Source organism: Lycium barbarum, chromosome 1 (assembly GCF_019175385.1).
Source record: "Lycium barbarum isolate Lr01 chromosome 1, ASM1917538v2, whole genome shotgun sequence".
Classification (NCBI taxonomy): domain Eukaryota; kingdom Viridiplantae; phylum Streptophyta; class Magnoliopsida; order Solanales; family Solanaceae; genus Lycium; species Lycium barbarum.
Window position 1 is genome coordinate 164,750 of NC_083337.1, and position 16,726 is coordinate 181,475.

The 16,726-nt window shown below is 34.0% G+C and overlaps 2 protein-coding genes and 1 non-coding gene across 4 annotated transcripts; 1 reads left to right on the plus strand and 2 right to left on the minus strand.

The window, feature by feature from the left end:
- Positions 1–3,756: 3,756 nt before the first annotated feature.
- On the plus strand, positions 3,757–12,431 carry LOC132627454 (tRNA (mnm(5)s(2)U34)-methyltransferase, chloroplastic). Of its 2 annotated transcripts, none has more exons than XM_060342805.1 (6): positions 3,757–4,084; positions 9,690–9,756; positions 10,328–10,520; positions 11,459–11,532; positions 11,669–11,824; positions 12,131–12,431. In XM_060342805.1, the coding sequence occupies exons 1-6, from the start codon at positions 3,892–3,894 to the stop codon at positions 12,252–12,254; spliced, it is 807 nt and encodes a 268-aa protein (XP_060198788.1). In that variant the 5' UTR covers positions 3,757–3,891; the 3' UTR covers positions 12,255–12,431. The 2 variants fall into 2 exon arrangements, with proteins under 2 accessions (XP_060198788.1, XP_060198794.1); XM_060342811.1 differs by lacking the exon at positions 3,757–4,084 and adding an exon at positions 8,116–9,586.
- Positions 12,432–12,673: 242 nt separating this feature from the next.
- TRNAR-CCG (transfer RNA arginine (anticodon CCG)) lies at positions 12,674–12,746 on the minus strand. Its single transcript has one exon. It is a non-coding gene; the product is annotated as a tRNA-Arg (tRNA).
- A 1,396-nt stretch (positions 12,747–14,142) lies between these two features.
- LOC132598401 (transcription factor MYB58-like) lies at positions 14,143–16,147 on the minus strand. Its single transcript, XM_060339355.1, has 3 exons — positions 15,775–16,147; positions 15,149–15,278; positions 14,143–15,042 (listed from the first exon to the last, which is right to left on the minus strand). The coding sequence occupies exons 1-3, from the start codon at positions 15,911–15,913 to the stop codon at positions 14,421–14,423; spliced, it is 891 nt and encodes a 296-aa protein (XP_060195338.1). The 5' UTR covers positions 15,914–16,147; the 3' UTR covers positions 14,143–14,420.
- Between the last annotated feature and the right edge of the window lie 579 nt (positions 16,148–16,726).

A 16,726-nucleotide genomic window follows, 5' to 3' on the forward strand; every position in this document is an offset into this window, starting at 1 on the left:
TCCATTTACTCAGGTAACATTTAAGATTCCCCGGATGATGTGATATCTCATATGGTGCAAATTCTTAAAGCCTTTTTCCTCTTGCTATGGCTACAATTTTTATTTTATTTTTCTGAAAATGATGAAAATCTGTCCTCTTTGAATGCACACAAATATGTGGAGAGACATATGTAGAAGAATAATAAAATAAAATTATGTCTTGGTATTTTTACTAGTATTTGTATTGGCCATTCATAATATCATTATACTCTTCCTATTTATTGTGAGTGTGTTATTTGTCAACACTCATTTAACTTATGATGTGAATCTCCTTAAGCAAACTAATATTTACATATACATTATATCCACACAATTGTAATATTGTTATTTTATATGAAAATGAACATGAGCCTATATATATATATATATATATTTTAAAATTTGATACTGTTGTATTCCTCATCATCAAGAATATGCTGGAGACCTCCAAAGAAAAGAGCAAGAATGAAAAACTCAAAGAGATCCTTAAGAAGACTACTAGATCATCTATATAACGTTCTTCACACAAAAAATATAAAGATACAATACAATTCCACTTCACTTTATGAACGGAATAAGATATATCTTCAAAGCATCTTTCATTTCTTTCCTTCCACACTGACCATCAAATTGTTACAGGAATTGCCCTCCAGCATTTCTTCTGACTCTTGCCACCCCTCTTCTTATCCAACAACTCAATAGATCAACATTGTGTTCAGGCATTATCCATTTGACTTCCATCAGACTGAAGAATATTGTCCGAATTTGAGCTGTAAATCTACAATGAACGAAGAGATGACCATTTGTTTCTCTAGCCTCCATACATAGAAAACGTCCGGGCACAACAATGTGGCCTTTTTCTGAAGAACCTCATGAGTTAGACATGCTCTTTTTGTAACCAGCCAAGTAAAGCATTTCACCTTGGATAGTGTTATGCTCTCCCAAACGTTTATAAAACTGATCTCCCTATACAAGCAGCCCTGTTAATTTTTTTGTATATCCTACTAACAGAGAAGACACCATCAGGATTATGTCTGCATCTGATAGTATCATCCCCATTTGTTGTACCTGTGAAAACCTCAATATCGTTCAAAAAATTTACCACTCTTTCCACCTCCCAGTCATTTAGGTGTCCCCTAAAAATAAGATTCCAGCCTTGAGGAACATTAGCCTATTTATATAATAGATAATATGGTAGGGGGTGGATCCTTGATCGATCGTCTCATACCAGAAAAAAAAGGGTCCTTTTAATGCTTCAGTGACTACATCGAATATGAATATCTCATGACATTATCAACCTAGCGGTACGACATAATTGAATTAGACATACTTTCAAATTAAATATCTGACTGTAAAGTAAAACAAATACACTTGATAACTTGAAATTTGAATGATTCATACAAAACACTCATCAAATGAAAAAATCAAGACCTGAGAAACGACTCCATCATAAATTAAGTCTCGTACTCTACAAAAAAAAAAATAGTCGAATTGTCCTCATAAGTAATGCTCAATTGTTATCTATATTTTAAGTGTTGAATTTTATCTACAATGTGCAAACTGATCTAATTCGTCTAAATTTTAATGTTGAGGTGAGTGTATTTTGTTGCTAAGTCAATTTGTATCAAATTGTGTCAGTATGGGAAATTTTACGGTCAAAGTTAACACATTAGTAAATTTGTGAGACTATTATCTTTAACAGTCAAATGAAATTTCATTGCTCTGTCGACTGTCTTCTATTACAAACTTATTAGTAGCGACGCCGTTGAACTATCATTTTTTAGCATGACACCTAATTTTTGCTCAGGAGTTGATTCTCTTCTTTTTATAGCTCCTTAACCTAGCTCATATACAAAGATTAATTTTCGAGTTATCTTTTTGGACATATTGTTGTTGAGTAAGTTTTATTCTGAATCCATAAAATAGTTTAATTGAGCTAAATTAAGTAATGCTCGCGATTTAGCTCATACAGATTCAATTTATTTTTATTTAAACATATCTTTGTATGAATTGAATCATGATCCATATTTATATATAACTTTATTTTATTACGTCTAAATTGTCTAACCTTCCCATTTGATACACTAATTTATATCTCGATTGGACTCACCTAAAACGTTGAAAGGCTACTTCTGAATAAGTTTAGTTTTAGTTATCAAATGACCATTTCAGATTTGATCTAAATCAAGGTTAGTCACGACAAATTGATTTGAGCTTTAATACATGTTTGGACATAAATTTGACTGATATTTGAAAAAAATATAGTAAGATTTTTGAAGTTGAAGTTGTAAACAACATTTGAAATTCGAAGTAGTATATATATATGTATGTATGTATGTGTATATATATATATATATATTTGGAAGTTTTCTTATTTTTCAAATATTTGGAATTTTCATGGCCAAATACTGATTTTTGAAAAAAGTGAAAAAAATTTCCGAAAAAAAGTGAATAATTCTTATGGCCAAACGGGTAGTGTAACAAAACTATTAATCGATTAAAATATCGACAAGCTTGCCCCTACGATGTTGATATTTTCTTTTCTAGTCAGTAAGACAATACACTCTTTCACTTTTCTTAGTTACTGCTGCAACTAGATAATATATTCATGTCACACAATTCCTTTGAATGATAACCATGAATAATAAGTGATAAAACATAATTACAAATTATTTAGAGGTCTTCCACGCTATCGGAAAATGAATATGACCGCAAATTGCTTAACAAAAAAGGCTTCTTGTGAAGGAAATGCTTCATACAGTGGGGAAAAGAATTCCTTGCCTCAAACTATATATAAGAAATCATCAACAGATAAATATTGCGTAACCAGTTCCTTGGTACAAATCATTGAGGAGGATTGTTGGGTTAGCAAGTGTTTTATAATATTCTACCAAAAAAACTTTTATTATAATATTGTGGCATTGTGTTACAAACAAAATATGAAGAAATAACAAAATGAAACAAATAAAAAAATAAAATATTCCCTACTCTCTCTCTCTCTCTAGTTAACAATTTAGTTTTTTTGCACTGGGTACATTTTTGGTGTTGTTTTATAATATTTTTATTTTTATTTTTAATCATCTTAATTTATCTTATTAATTAACCAATTACTTATAATTTGAATGTCAAAACAAAACAAAAAGGGGATTGAATGAATTACAACTATGATAGAATTGAATTATATCCAATAAAAAAGGAATATACTTTTGTTATGTAAAAGAGCAAATTAAAGTAAAAGTAGCAAAAATTTCCATTTGTAAATCAACTACTAATAGATTTTCTGCACAAAACTAGAAAGAATTAGGAAGGTTTATAATGAATTGTGTTTTAGAGAAGTTTTGTGGCATGGACAAATTAAATGTATAAATCGAAATAAAAATTAGAATAATGGTTTTTTTATATAAAATTGGAAGAAAATAACAAAATAAGGGGCAAATTTGTCTAGATAATAGTTTTGTTACACCAAATATGAAAGAAGTGAGGGAGGCGTAATATTGTAAGCCACGAGGGAGGTTCGTGTAATGAAGCCAAACGGGGGTGTTCTCTGAAATTATCCCAAACACTTTTTAAAAAAATTTTGTTTTATTGCATAGGGATAGGGGAAGGAGAAATGGGGAAGAAATTACAAGATGAGGAATAAAACACTCACCAACAAGATATGAAAGTTCAGGTAGTCAGCTAAACTACTGAGATCCCCCAATAATTTAATATAGTATATGACCAAATACTATTTTTAGTTTTGAGATAAGTTCAATGACGAAACGGTTCCTTATTTGCTCTCGCCCTTAGCCGCTTTTTAGCGGGTGAACCCAAACGCAGCCTTATCATATTATTTCGAGTTTATTTCGAGCAGCAACACTGTATTCGCTGCAAATGAATCATCTGTATTCATATTCTTCGGTTTTAGGTCGGAGAATTGTGAAATGCAAATGGAACCTCAAATACTATATTCCTCCATCATTGAAGATAAGTACCAGAAATATATCAGTATTTGCGACCAATGGAGCTTCAATTTCAGTAGCTGGAGCGGACAGTTCTTTGTCGAGCCCTATTTGCCCCATTTCAGGTTTCCCTTTCTCTCTTGAGATAATGTTTAAAAACACATCTGAACTATTCCCTTTTCCTACCTGAACTATCGCCATCTATTTAGTTTATGTAGATGGTGATAGTTGAGGTAGGAAAAAGGAATAACTCATAGTGGAACTAGTCTTCAAGGTATGTTTTAAATTACCCATTAGGTCTGAAGAAAACCCACATTCAGTACTGTTTGATTTCCCCATTTTCCCAAAACGCACACCAGGTGTTTGTGAAATTGCCCTTTGAGGAAAAAAAAAAAAACACAATACTCATGGAATTGGAAAAGTTTTTTTTTTTTTTTTAATAGAGCTGTACCTATATGGCAGTAATGGTGGCAATGTTGGTGGAGGGGTTGGAAATTTTATTGGCGGAAGAGGGGAGGAGTAAAATGGATTGGGGTGATGAGGTGGCAATTCCACGTGGCATACACCTCATCAAATGTCACTGCCACGTAAGATGTTATGTCCAAGGTGGACAACTTTAACGGGTATATTTGAGTCAATAGTATAACAGCATGGGTATATTTAGACTCAAAGTATAACGAGGGGTATATTTGGCCCTTTTCCGTTTTATATATAACCAGATAATACTTTTAATTTTTTTATTTTTTTTTCAAAAATAAATTCTATGTCCAAACGGTTCCTCATTTGCTCTTTCCCTTACTCACTTTTAGCAAGCAAACGTTCAATGCCAAATGCAGCCTTAACATGGCCCTCGTATGATTTTGTGTTTATCCCTAACGCGACCAGCAGCACTGTATTCGCTGCAAAGGAATCTGTAATCATATTCTTCGCTTTTAGGTCGAAGAACTGTGAAATGCGGATGGAACCTCAAATACTATATTCCTCCATCATTATCGTCATCGAAGATAAATACTAGAAATATAGCAGTATTTGCTAGTTCGTCGCAGTCCAATGGAACCTCCATTTCAGTAGCTGGAGCCCACAGTTCTTTGTCGAGCCCTATTTGCCGCGACTCCCCATTCAAGTTTCCCTTTTTCTTTTGATACAGTGTTTAAAAACACATTTGAACTATTACTTTTTCGCGATTTTCACACCCCCACTATCAAATATTCCATTTTCCTACCCGAACTATCACCATCTATGTATTTTAATACACATAGTTGAGTAGATGATGATAATTGAGGTAGCAAAAGGGAACAAATTGTTGAACTAGTCAACTTCAAGGTGTGTTTTGAATTTTATTCCCTCCGTGTTTCATAATAAGTGGTGCTAGCTTGGGCACACCCGTTAAAAAACTACTTACTCCTAGAAAGTAAGAACTATTTTTATTAACCTACCTTAATCAAATGCCTTGAAAAAGAAGTAGCTCTTTAGTGGTTTCTTGGTTATGTTGTAGAATATTCAAAATAATACAATGGAGTGAAATTGTGCAAGTGAAATAATAAACAATACAGAGAAATATGTAAACAAAAATCTGTGAAATCACGAAACGAGTAGGCAAGACTCTACCAAGAAACTATATTTAGGATATAATTTCCCCCACACTATACAAGTGGTTAACGGGAAAGTACATCCCCAGGATACTATGCCTACTCTAGAAATTAAATTAGAATAATATATATGTATTATTTATAATAATAATTAAATAATTGATTGTAAACATTTTTTGAGCTCTAGAATCAGAAAACTAAACCAAACTAACTAGACAAAAGGAAAAAAAGAAGCTAGTTAATGATTCTCAAAGCACAATAAAGTGCTAGGAGAATGACTATGATGGAAAACAAAGTGAAGAAGAGGAGGTGAAGAGAGTTGTTGTTTGAATTAATTTGTTCTCTGTTTCTGTTTGGAACAATTTTTCTAATTTTGGCACGGAAGAGAGGGTGAAATTTTCTCACCATTGTTGTTGTGAAAGGGAAAACAGAAATGGAAATGATGCTCTGTGCTCTACCATAAATAGGGGCGGATCGCACGGTGAGACGATACTACAGAGGAACTTTTACTAGGTCAATAACCTTGGCATGGAGGTTGTCTAACTCAGAGCAGACCCAAAAACAACCTTAACGCCACCTCGGCTCAGCGGGCATACAAACTGGACCATCAACTTGAGTTTGGACATTCCGCCTGGGTTATTCTCTGGCTGACCTCAGTACCATCTTTGGTGAACCTTAATTAATTAAAGTATTTTCACCATAATACCTAGTAGTCTAGTGTGATATGGTTCAACACAAGGTGTTTAGCCTATCATCTAGGCTAAATATGAATATTAAATAAAATTTGAAACAAAATAAAATAAAAGAAAATTTAGCTAAAACTGAAAGTTGTGCTCAGAAGAAATTGATATCTTTTAACATTGCAAACTTTTATTATATGGGCGGATATTTTTACAAGAGAGAGAGAGAGAGAGAGAGAGAGAGTGGTTTCTGAAAACCTACCTCTTACATAGTTTTAATGATCCTTTATATAGAAGATCAATATAACAAACTGCTAAAATAAAAAAATAGTAAAATGGCCGACAAGATAAAAAGAAAAAGGCACAATTATTCGGATGCCTTTTGAAAAAGAAGAAAACTATAAAGAAGAAAACTACAAATAACTTTATGAAAGCAAAATTGAAAGCAACTTTATAAAAGTTTGACTTTTCCTTTCAGCATTATTGTTGGGTGTTGGGCCCCTTCTTACTTCATTTGTTCTTTCCCCTTGTCTTTGGTAGAGGCGGAAGATTCTTCCAGCTGGCTCTTGAATTTTTCAAAATATTCTTCAATGTCTTCTGTAATGTTTATAAACAAGGCATACCAAATTGGTTTTGTTGATGGTGGATTAATTATGGTCCATCAGTTAAAATACTATCAGAACCTTTAAAGAATTTATACGCTGAATGGGTCGAAGTTTCTCCCAAGTTAATAGATTTGGAAAATAATAATACATTTTTTGAAGGAATGGCTAATATGTATTTCTTCATAGAATTTTCAATTCCATGAATCATGAAATGGTCTGTCGAAGTGGGTTATACCCCTCAAAATATTCCTTGCCTTAATAGATTTTTTTATACTAAGTTTTGGAAAAAACTCATTCAAAAGAGAGCTGACGATAATATCCATGGACAAGAAGTGGTTGATCAGATTACGACTACTATAGCCAGTTATAGAGATTCAATCAATTCAAGGCAACAAAAGGAAATTCATAGTCCTTTCAAGCATATATCCAGAAGACTTCAAATGAAGAAAGGAATCATATCTAGATCAGAAATGATAGCTTCTTATATGGAAGAAGTTAAAAAGGATTTAATCCAAAATCTAGATATAGAGGTGCCTTCAGACATATCAATGACATCAACTAATACAACGGATAATGATGATGAGGACCATAACTGTTTAGCAGGAGAGTCTCAAAGCTTCGATAATACAGAAGACATTGAAGAATATTTTGAAAAATTCAAGAGCCGAAGGAATTTTCCGCCTCTACCAAAGACAATGGGAAAGAAAAAATGAATTAAGAAGGGGCACAACACCCAACAATAATGCTGAAAGAGAACGTCAAACTTTTATAAAGTTGCTTTCATAAAGTTATTTGTAGTTTTCTTCTTTTTCAAAAGGCATCCGAATAATTGTGCCTTTTTCTTTTTATCTTGTCGGCCATTTTACTGTTTCTTATTTTAGCAGTTTGTTATATTGATCCTCTATATAAAGGATCATTAAAACTATATAGTTTTATAAAATAAAATAGAAAAAAAAAGGAGCCATCAGGAACCAATGTGAATCCTCAAATATGAGATTATCTATTCATGTGAATTGATGAAATGTGGTGAGAAATATTGGTGGCAATTATTTGCACTTGTGAAACACTATATTTCGAGATTTATTTTAAGTGATTCTTACTCTAAATTTTATTTTGGTATGAGATACTTTTTGTTGAAAAATGATGAGAAATGACTCATGCTTGGTGAACAAAATCGATGTTTCAGCGTAGATATTGATGATGAGGTTTTGAAGGATGGCAAAAGTTCTTCCTCATAGAGGATAAATCTCCTTTTCATTTGTTTGGTAAGTACTTTGAAGACGAGACACAATCACATGACAAAATACTTCTTGTGAAGAAAAGGTACGAAAAATATTATTGGTGAGTATCTTGTTGAGGCTAATTAAGCAGATTTTGAGATAAAGAAGAAGAGAATGGTTGACACTTAAAATGTGGTCACGCAAGGACGCTAACCATTCTTATGTATTGTGATACTGCATTAAGTGTAGTTTATAATCAAATAGTGACAGATCTTCTCATTTAAACATTTATTATGTGAGAAGATAGTGTAGTGATGGGAAACATTGGGCTATTACCATTTTAATAGAGATAATCTGGAATGACGTCTACTCTTTCATGTGAATTCAGTCATATTGGAAATTCATATTTTAAGAGTTCAAGGATAAGTCACCAAGAATTATCCAAGAAGCGTTAACGCCGAGGTTACGTTTCCAGCATAAATATACTCAAGGAATAGTGGGGTGATAATACATACAGAAGAATTGCTATTCCTTTAAAGCCCAAGTTTGACTATATGCACTGATTTCCACACAACGAGAAGGCTGGACTTTGTTCTTAACAATCTCGAGCTTACAAAGTGGGGTGATAGAGCAGTTGTGGACACCCTTTATGAGATTGCCTATGCAAGTAAGAAAGTGAGAGGCCACTTTCTGGGGATTTAAATGGTGAATCCTAGAGAACTTGCTGAATAGGACTGAGAGCAAGGCCCATATTAATCGGTGCCGCCATTGCAGACAAGAACTCATGTATAATACGAATATGAATCTTATTTTCATATTCAAGCCAAAGGTTCAAGGCTGGTTAGCCAACAATACTCAATAATATCCTTCATGCATTTTTAAGTCCTCATATTATTATTAAATAATAAGTGGGGGATTGTTGTATATATAATAATATATATGTATTATTTAATAATAATAATTAAATAATACTCCCTCCGTTTCAATTTATGTGAACCCATTTGACTGGATACGGAGCTTAAGAAAGAAGAGAAGACTTTTAAACTTGTGGTCCTAAACGAGTCACATATATTTTGTGTGGCTATAAATCATTGCATAAAGGTAAAGTGTTTCCAAATATAGAAAGAGGTCATTCTTTTTGGCACGGACTAATAAGGAAATAGGTTCACATAAATTGAAATAGAGGGAGTAAAAGACAAGAGACACAATTTCAAATTAGAACCTAAGAGATGCCTTTAATGTTTGTGTTGCTTCTCTTTTATTATTTAATTATTATTATTAAATAACACATATATATTATCATATATATAACAGGTTATGTAAAACTCAACTTATTTAAATAGGGGTAAAATTGGAAGAAAAAATTAATAGCTTCTTGATTTCGTGAAACATTACTTATTTTGAAACAAAAAAAGGTAAAAACACCACTTATTTTGAAACAGAGGGAGTAATACATAGATGGTGATAGTTCATGTAGGAAAAGGGAACAACTGATAATTGAGATGTGAAACTCGCGAAAAAGTGATAGTTCAGGTGTGTTTTTGATCATTAACTCTTTCTTTTTCCCAGCTTTTCACAAACTTTCAGTTACTGTTGTAGAAATCAAGTAATTCATCCAGTGGTTAACTTTTCTCAGGGTCTATGGAGCAAGTAATGGTGGAATATCTTTTTGGGCGAAAAAAAGCAACTGAAGTTGCTCATTAGTAGGTACTCGGATTCCTTTTTTTCTTCAGCTCATTTAGAGCCTATGTTTGTGGTTCAACATTATTTGGGTACATTTTCCTACATGCAATGTGCAAAGTTGTTTCTTTATACTCACGATTTGGTTGGTAGCAAACATGATGGCGTGATTTCTTTATTCTGCAAAATATTGCTCAATGGGACTAACCCTTAGTCATTTATTTTATGTGAGTTCTTGACTGCATCCTAGAGGTATATGAATCATATGATCTGTGTATAGTGGAATGAGACGCTATCGATAATTAAGTTGATATATTGAGTTAGCATTTGTCTTGTATATTTCAACTAATCAATTAGATTTCTGAACTCTCAAGTTTGTTCAAAAGTTCCTTCTGTATATTTAACTTTTGACTACTTAATGTCTCAGCAATTGCTTATTGTTTACAACTTTTGAAGAGATAGTTGTTAAGGTTTAAACGGCGTTGCCTTGTTTTGAGTTTATAGCTGTATGATTTGTATACTTTAGATACTAGCTTACCTCTTTCTCTAATTGGGTAATTAAAGATTTTAGCGAATAATCTCCTTTCTTGGCAGTGTCTGGAAGCATGTTGTTCAGAAGGGGGATGCAGTTGTTGATGCCACCTGTGGAAATGGTTACGATACCTTGGCACTGTTGAAACTGGTTGCTGATAGGACACAAAGAGGTCGAGTTTATGGCATGGATGTTCAGAAAGTTGCTTTAGAAAGCACTTCATCCTTACTGGACCAGTTTGCTAGTCCAGATGAGGTACGGCTTCTGCTTATTTGTATCCAGAGGCTGATCGACAATGATGGTTATGGGTTCGGCAAAACCCAGTAGCTTTGGTTCAAACCCTGCGTTTGTGTTAAGTTCATTGAATATGTACAAATAATCTATCAAGAACCCAATAAGCAAAAATAATTATGGTCTAGAACCCATAAACTAAAAATCCTGGCTCCGCCTCTGTTTGTATCTCTGGCCTAATTAATGGTGGCATTTTATCGATGATGATCCAATAAATAGTTCATCACGACTATCTAGACAGAAGCTAGAGAAAATGGTGGCTTGGATACATTTTCCCGTAAAGTTGAAACTCTGTTTGACTTTTTGGTTTAAAGCTATCTATAACCTGATGATATAAGCACATAGTTAACAGTTGCTTGCTTATACTATATAATCTTACTTTAAAGATATACTGCCAGCCTAAAAGAGTGAAGTAGTTTGTCTCAGCCCTCACTTCCATTTTCCCACTTCAAAAGTCAGGTCTTGGCATCTTGCCTGGTAACTCTACTTTAAACTCCGAAATTACTAGAACCAGCTAAATATCACTAACGATAGTCTGTTCCATAAGTGTGCTTATGGACGGCGAGGCTCACCATAAGACTTCAATTGGAAAGTTTGCAACCCCAAAATCATAAAGTGCTTCCACATGAGTGAATGGATCTAACCCTCTTTACCAGTGTCTAGTGGGTAGATGCCTTTTACATTTTTATTCTAGTTCATTAACATGTGATGAAGTGTATTTTGCATCCAGGATGTGTCAAATGGCAGCACTTGTTTTCTTTTCTCGATATCCAACTATTTCTCACATGTAGTTTCTTTTATGACCATTATTTAGTTATCTCCTTTCGTTAAAAAATGATAGTTTTTCTCCCACTTCATCAATTATACATACATTTGAAGCACATCTGTTGTTCTTCATGCAGAAAGAACTTGTTGAGCTATTTGTTATGTCTCATAGTCAAATGGAGGACATTGTTCCAAATGATGTGGCTGTAAGGTATTTTTGCTCGCTTAAAGGATGTTAATGATTTAAAACTCTGAAGGTGTACATCATCTAGTTTCTGTGACAGTGATCTTTACATGGCTGCACCTATTCCATCGTCACAATTTTTTTGGCACCATGCTTGTGTTAGGTTAGTTGCTTTCAATTTGGGTTACCTTCCTGGAGGGGACAAAAAGATCATTACCAAGTCCGAAACAACTGTGCTTGCATTGGAGGCTGCTAAGAGAATCTTGGCACCTGGCGGACTCATCAGTATTGTAACTTATGTTGGCCATCCGGGTGGGAGGTAAATTCTTGAACCTTATGTTTAATTTTCAGCTGAAAGTCCCATTTCTATTGTTTGAGAGTCATCGTATATCTGCTTGCTGACTATATATTCTAGCATCTTGACATATAAGTAGGAAAAGCTCTGGGTCAATGGTCTTCCTTATCATCATCCATTAACTCCCTTTAACTTTTCTGATGACCTCTCTATAAGGAAGGTAGTTGTATGATTATCTCTAGTTGATCATCTTGCGTGTACTGTTACATATTCTATTTGCAATGGTTATATATTATGTTAGATGCATATTTACATTTGTTTATCGTGTAGGGAGGAGTTTGAGAAGATTGAAGATTTTGCTTCCAGACTACCGATTGAGGGTTGGAACTGTTGCAAACTACAAACGTTAAATCGCCCACTAGCTCCCATGCTGATATTTTTATTCAAAAAATAGGACAAGATTTTGTGTAACCGAAACGAAACTTGTTATCATGTTTCTGAGGTCACGTGCCTTTTAAGTTGTAATGATATATCCCCAAATTCTAAATTGCTAACTTTACTAGGAGGATATGTATTGATATTTGATGATTCTTTGTTATGCCAGTGAAACTATTAGTTTGTTATTTGAAGATAGCAAGAAAGAAGCTTTACTTTGTATAGAAGTTGTAAGTAGGAAAAATTTCCTCATACATTTTCGAATGATGATGTTGAAAGATTACTTAGAAAATGAAGTGGAGAAGTAAGAATTGTTTAAAGCAAGTCCCTTTTAGTGAAAAGACCTTTGTGTCCAGTTTGAACTTTGAACCAAAATGATGGCAGAGAAAGTAAAATCAGAATTAATTTGGGCTTTCGAGGGAATACTGGGTCAAGTAACGATCACGGTGGGACTCGAACCCACAATCTCCCGCTCCGGAGGCGAGCGCCTTATCCATTAGGCCACGCGATCAACTCCTTATTAGTGAGACAAAATCCTTCCACACTCAATGAAAACCTCATTTGCTTAATGAGTAGTGGGCAATTCGCCCTTCTTTTGGGGTGGTCTTTAAATTTTGCCCTTTATATTTGAAATCTTTAAATTTTGCCCTTCGCTAAATCTCATGGGTTTCAGGTTCGAACCCCCACACAGTTAAAATTTTTAAAAAAATTCGTAAGGCAGAGTTTAAATTTCGCTATGCCCCCATCGGCATACACTTGTGAAGGAATTAGCAAAGTTATGCCGGACCCGGCATACTTATGCCTTATGGGCAGACTTGGCATAAGTATGCCGGTTCCGGCATAATTTTGATAATTCCTTCACAAGTTTATGCCGGATCTGGCATAAAAGTTTGTCCATTAAAAGTATGCCCCCAACGGCATAAACTTGTTAAAGAATTACCAAACTTATGCCGATGGGGGCATACTTATGCCTTATGGGCAAACTTTGCCTTGAAGCATATATATGTATTTTTTTTTTAACTTTTCAAGGTAAACCTTTAGTAATGCCTTAACTAAAAGTGTGCCCATAAAACATAACTAAAAGTATGCCCCATAAGGCGTAAGTTTTCCTTAAGGCATAACTAAAAGTTTGTCTTATAAGACAAAGTTTAAATTTTGTATGCCCCCTCTGGCAGACTTTTAGTTATGTTTAACTAAAAGTCTGCTGGAGGGGGCAGACTTTGCCTTGAGGGGCAGACTTTTAGTTATGCCGGATCCGACATAACTTTAACTTTTTCTTAAAGATTGTATGCTGGATCCGGCATACACTCCCCCAGTCATGCCTTGCGAATTTTTTTTTTTATTTTATGCCTGAGCGGGGGTTCGAACCCAGAACTTCATGTATTCGCCCATCTTTGCAAGCAAAGGGCAAAATTTAAAGACCACAAATATGAAGGGCAAAATTTAAAAACCACAAATTTGAGGGGCAAAATTTAAAGACCACCCCAAACGAAGGGCAATCCGCGCAAAAAAATGATGAGTAGTGGTGTAATTATTATACTATTGTAGTTGTGATTAATCTTTGTTTTGATTAGTTCAAAATTTCACGAAATGAAAAGGAGTAGATTATTCCGACTTTTAATTCGTTGATCGTCAGACGTCAGGGTATTTATATAGCTGCCAAAGTCTCAGCTTTTCATGCATTATGTAGTAAATATATATAGTGCCTTACTTTTGAGTAAGAGCACTAATTATACATCCTCTTGTTAAGTGGTTAAATAAATGTTTATACTCATTAGAAGAACATGAATGGTGTAATGAATCTACTACTGTGACTCATGCACCGGCCATATATACAACTAAACTATAATTTATGTTGCTTAATTATACGTAGCAACAGAAACAACCAAACTATGCTGCCAGTAACTAGTGTGAACATGCACGCATGCCTTTATTAATTTCCAGCTGAACATACAACGATTTTGTGCGCTAGCTAGATACTAAATATATATTACTCCTATGGTCTCTTGACCAAATCATGTGTTTAAGTAATATGCACCGTCAGTATAAACTTAAAATTGTTTACATAGACATACGTTTGTATAAAACTTAAACTCCCCGGCTAATTAATTGCCATAATAATAGACACTATCGATATAGTACTACATGGAGACATGAAGATTGCCTAGCTAGTTGTAATTAGAGACTAGACTTGCATGACGCTATTTTGGTCTCCTGAGGCAAAACCGTCACAACATTGTTCATTATTACTAGTTGTTAGTCCGAGTTCAATTTCCAAGTATCTCAACCACTTTTGACATTCATATTCATCTGATGAGCCTTGTGGTGTATATTGGGCCGCTGGCAGCTGATGAGTAGTAATGTCCATATCTATATCAGTATCCAAATCAATAGGAGTATCCAACAAGTCCCAAAAATCAATAATTTTATCGTCGACTGCCCCTACTGATGAATATGGGATTTCATTTACTTGATTGTCCATCGAAAATTGATCAACGTTGGAGAGGTTTAATGAAGAAGTAGTAGTACTGGGAGAGCAAGACCTTGATAAAGTATCTATGCATTGGCCCTTCATGTTATGATCTCCCAATTCTTCTTGACAGGGAATATGATCATCTTGATGTATAGAAGGTGGTTGTACTATTGAAGTTGATGAAGAAGAAAAGGAAGATGGTGATGAAACGCAAGAATTGTTTTTCATGTTGCAATATTCCTCTTTCTTTATTCTCTTCTTCAAATGGGTATTCCACACATTTTTAATCTCATTATCAGTTCTTCCTGGCAACTGCGATGCTATCTTTGACCACCTGTATTTATTAATGCAATAGCTTCAGATACCAATTAGCAAGAACAAAAAATATGACTATATATGTTTCGTGACAAGGACGATTATTGATAGTACTATATATATACCTGTTTCCGATAGAGAGATGTAACTTTATAATGGTCTCCTCTTCTTGTGGGGTGAAATTTCCTCGCTTTACGTCAGGTCTAAGGTAGTTAATCCACCTTAAACGGCAACTCTTTCCACACCTCAGTAATCCTATATATCCATCAACAAAAGACATACAAAATGAGTAACCTCCAAAAAAATAATATATTATCTATTTCAACATGTTTTATTACTCCTAAAATACAGTAATAGTATTTAAAACATCTTTTACGTTGTTGAAAATTATAAGTTAGTGAGATATACCAATATACAAAGGATACCGCGTTCGAGTAAGGGGTTTCATATGATACCCCTAGCTCAATTATTTACTTATTATACATGTATATTACGAGCTAAAAACAATAAAATGCATGGGTTGAATCCCCTTGACTTGAAATAGAAGCTTGATATATATGATCCTATTCTTATAGAAGTTGAATACCCTTAATGAAATCACCCTGCCACTGAAGGTAGGGGAAAAATAACATACACTGATACACACAGATAATGAAGAATGTCATAAAGATTTTAAACATAGTCGGACTATAATATGAACATATATTTATTGAGAATATTGAAAGATGAACATGAATATAAAAGTACGTACCAGCTTGTTTGGGAAGGGCGCGCCAATTGCCATGGCCATTCTTCTGAATGAAAGAAATAAGCTTCAAATCTTCAGCAGGTGTCCAAGGCCCTTTCTTAACCTTACTTTTATCACAGCAAGGTGCTCTCCCTTTACCCATTATATTCTCTATAATCAACTTATTACAAGCTAATGATTTGATGTATTACAGTAATGTTAATCCTTGATATTCCCAGCTCTCAGTCTACTATATATAACTTGGTTTCTTTCTTAGCCCCTCCTCTCCTTATATATAACTCGCCTTAGTTTACATGCCTTATCTACATCACTAAATAATTAACTTATAGGAAAAGGGGCCGTGGGGTCCTCCCAAGAATTTCAAGTGGACCAGAAGATTCACTACTCCTACTATTTGCAAATTTAAAAGGTCAACCTCCTAAGTTAAGCTAACTAGCTAATTCCGTTCGTTTTCTAATTGAGAAATATCCAATAGAATTAATCACACAATTTTTTATCAACTTACGTTCGCGATATAAGATTATGAGGAAAGTGTGTGGTGGGATGAATAGAATCTCTCGACCTTTAATAAGAAGTCGTGATTTGAGCTCGATAATAGAAAACTTCTGAGTACGAAGAATCAAGCCATAAATATTATGTGATATAGTTTGACTAGACACAAAGTTTAAAAAATAAGGAAGACTTTTGAAACTTGTGGTCTAAAACAAGCCAGAATATTTGTGTGACTCTAAATCATTTCATTCATGATAAAATAAGAAGTTTTACAGAAATGTATCATTCTTTTTGGGAAAGAACAAAAATAAAATTGTATCACAAAAATTGGGACAAAAGGAGTAATTAAGTTGGTCAAATGAATTTCGGATATCGAATGCTTAAACAAAATATACATAGTAAGATTTCTCAATAATATTACTTCCTGGTGTGTACATAAATATCATGACCCATTTTTATACTA

Bases quoted from the DNA above. Each gene is read 5' to 3' on its own strand.
- LOC132627454 (XM_060342805.1), top strand. From the start codon at position 3,892: ATGAATCATCTGTATTCATATTCTTCGGTTTTAGGTCGGAGAATTGTG. The intron at 4,085-9,689 runs GTTTCCCTTTCT...AACTTTTCTCAG, and splicing joins CCCTATTTGCCCCATTTCAG to GGTCTATGGAGCAAGTAATG. The intron at 11,533-11,668 runs GTATTTTTGCTC...TGCTTGTGTTAG, and splicing joins CCAAATGATGTGGCTGTAAG to GTTAGTTGCTTTCAATTTGG.
- LOC132598401 (XM_060339355.1), bottom strand. From the start codon at position 15,913: ATGGGTAAAGGGAGAGCACCTTGCTGTGATAAAAGTAAGGTTAAGAAA. The intron at 15,279-15,774 runs GTACGTACTTTT...ATGGATATATAG, and splicing joins CGCCCTTCCCAAACAAGCTG to GATTACTGAGGTGTGGAAAG. The intron at 15,043-15,148 runs GTATATATATAG...TAATAAATACAG, and splicing joins CATCTCTCTATCGGAAACAG to GTGGTCAAAGATAGCATCGC.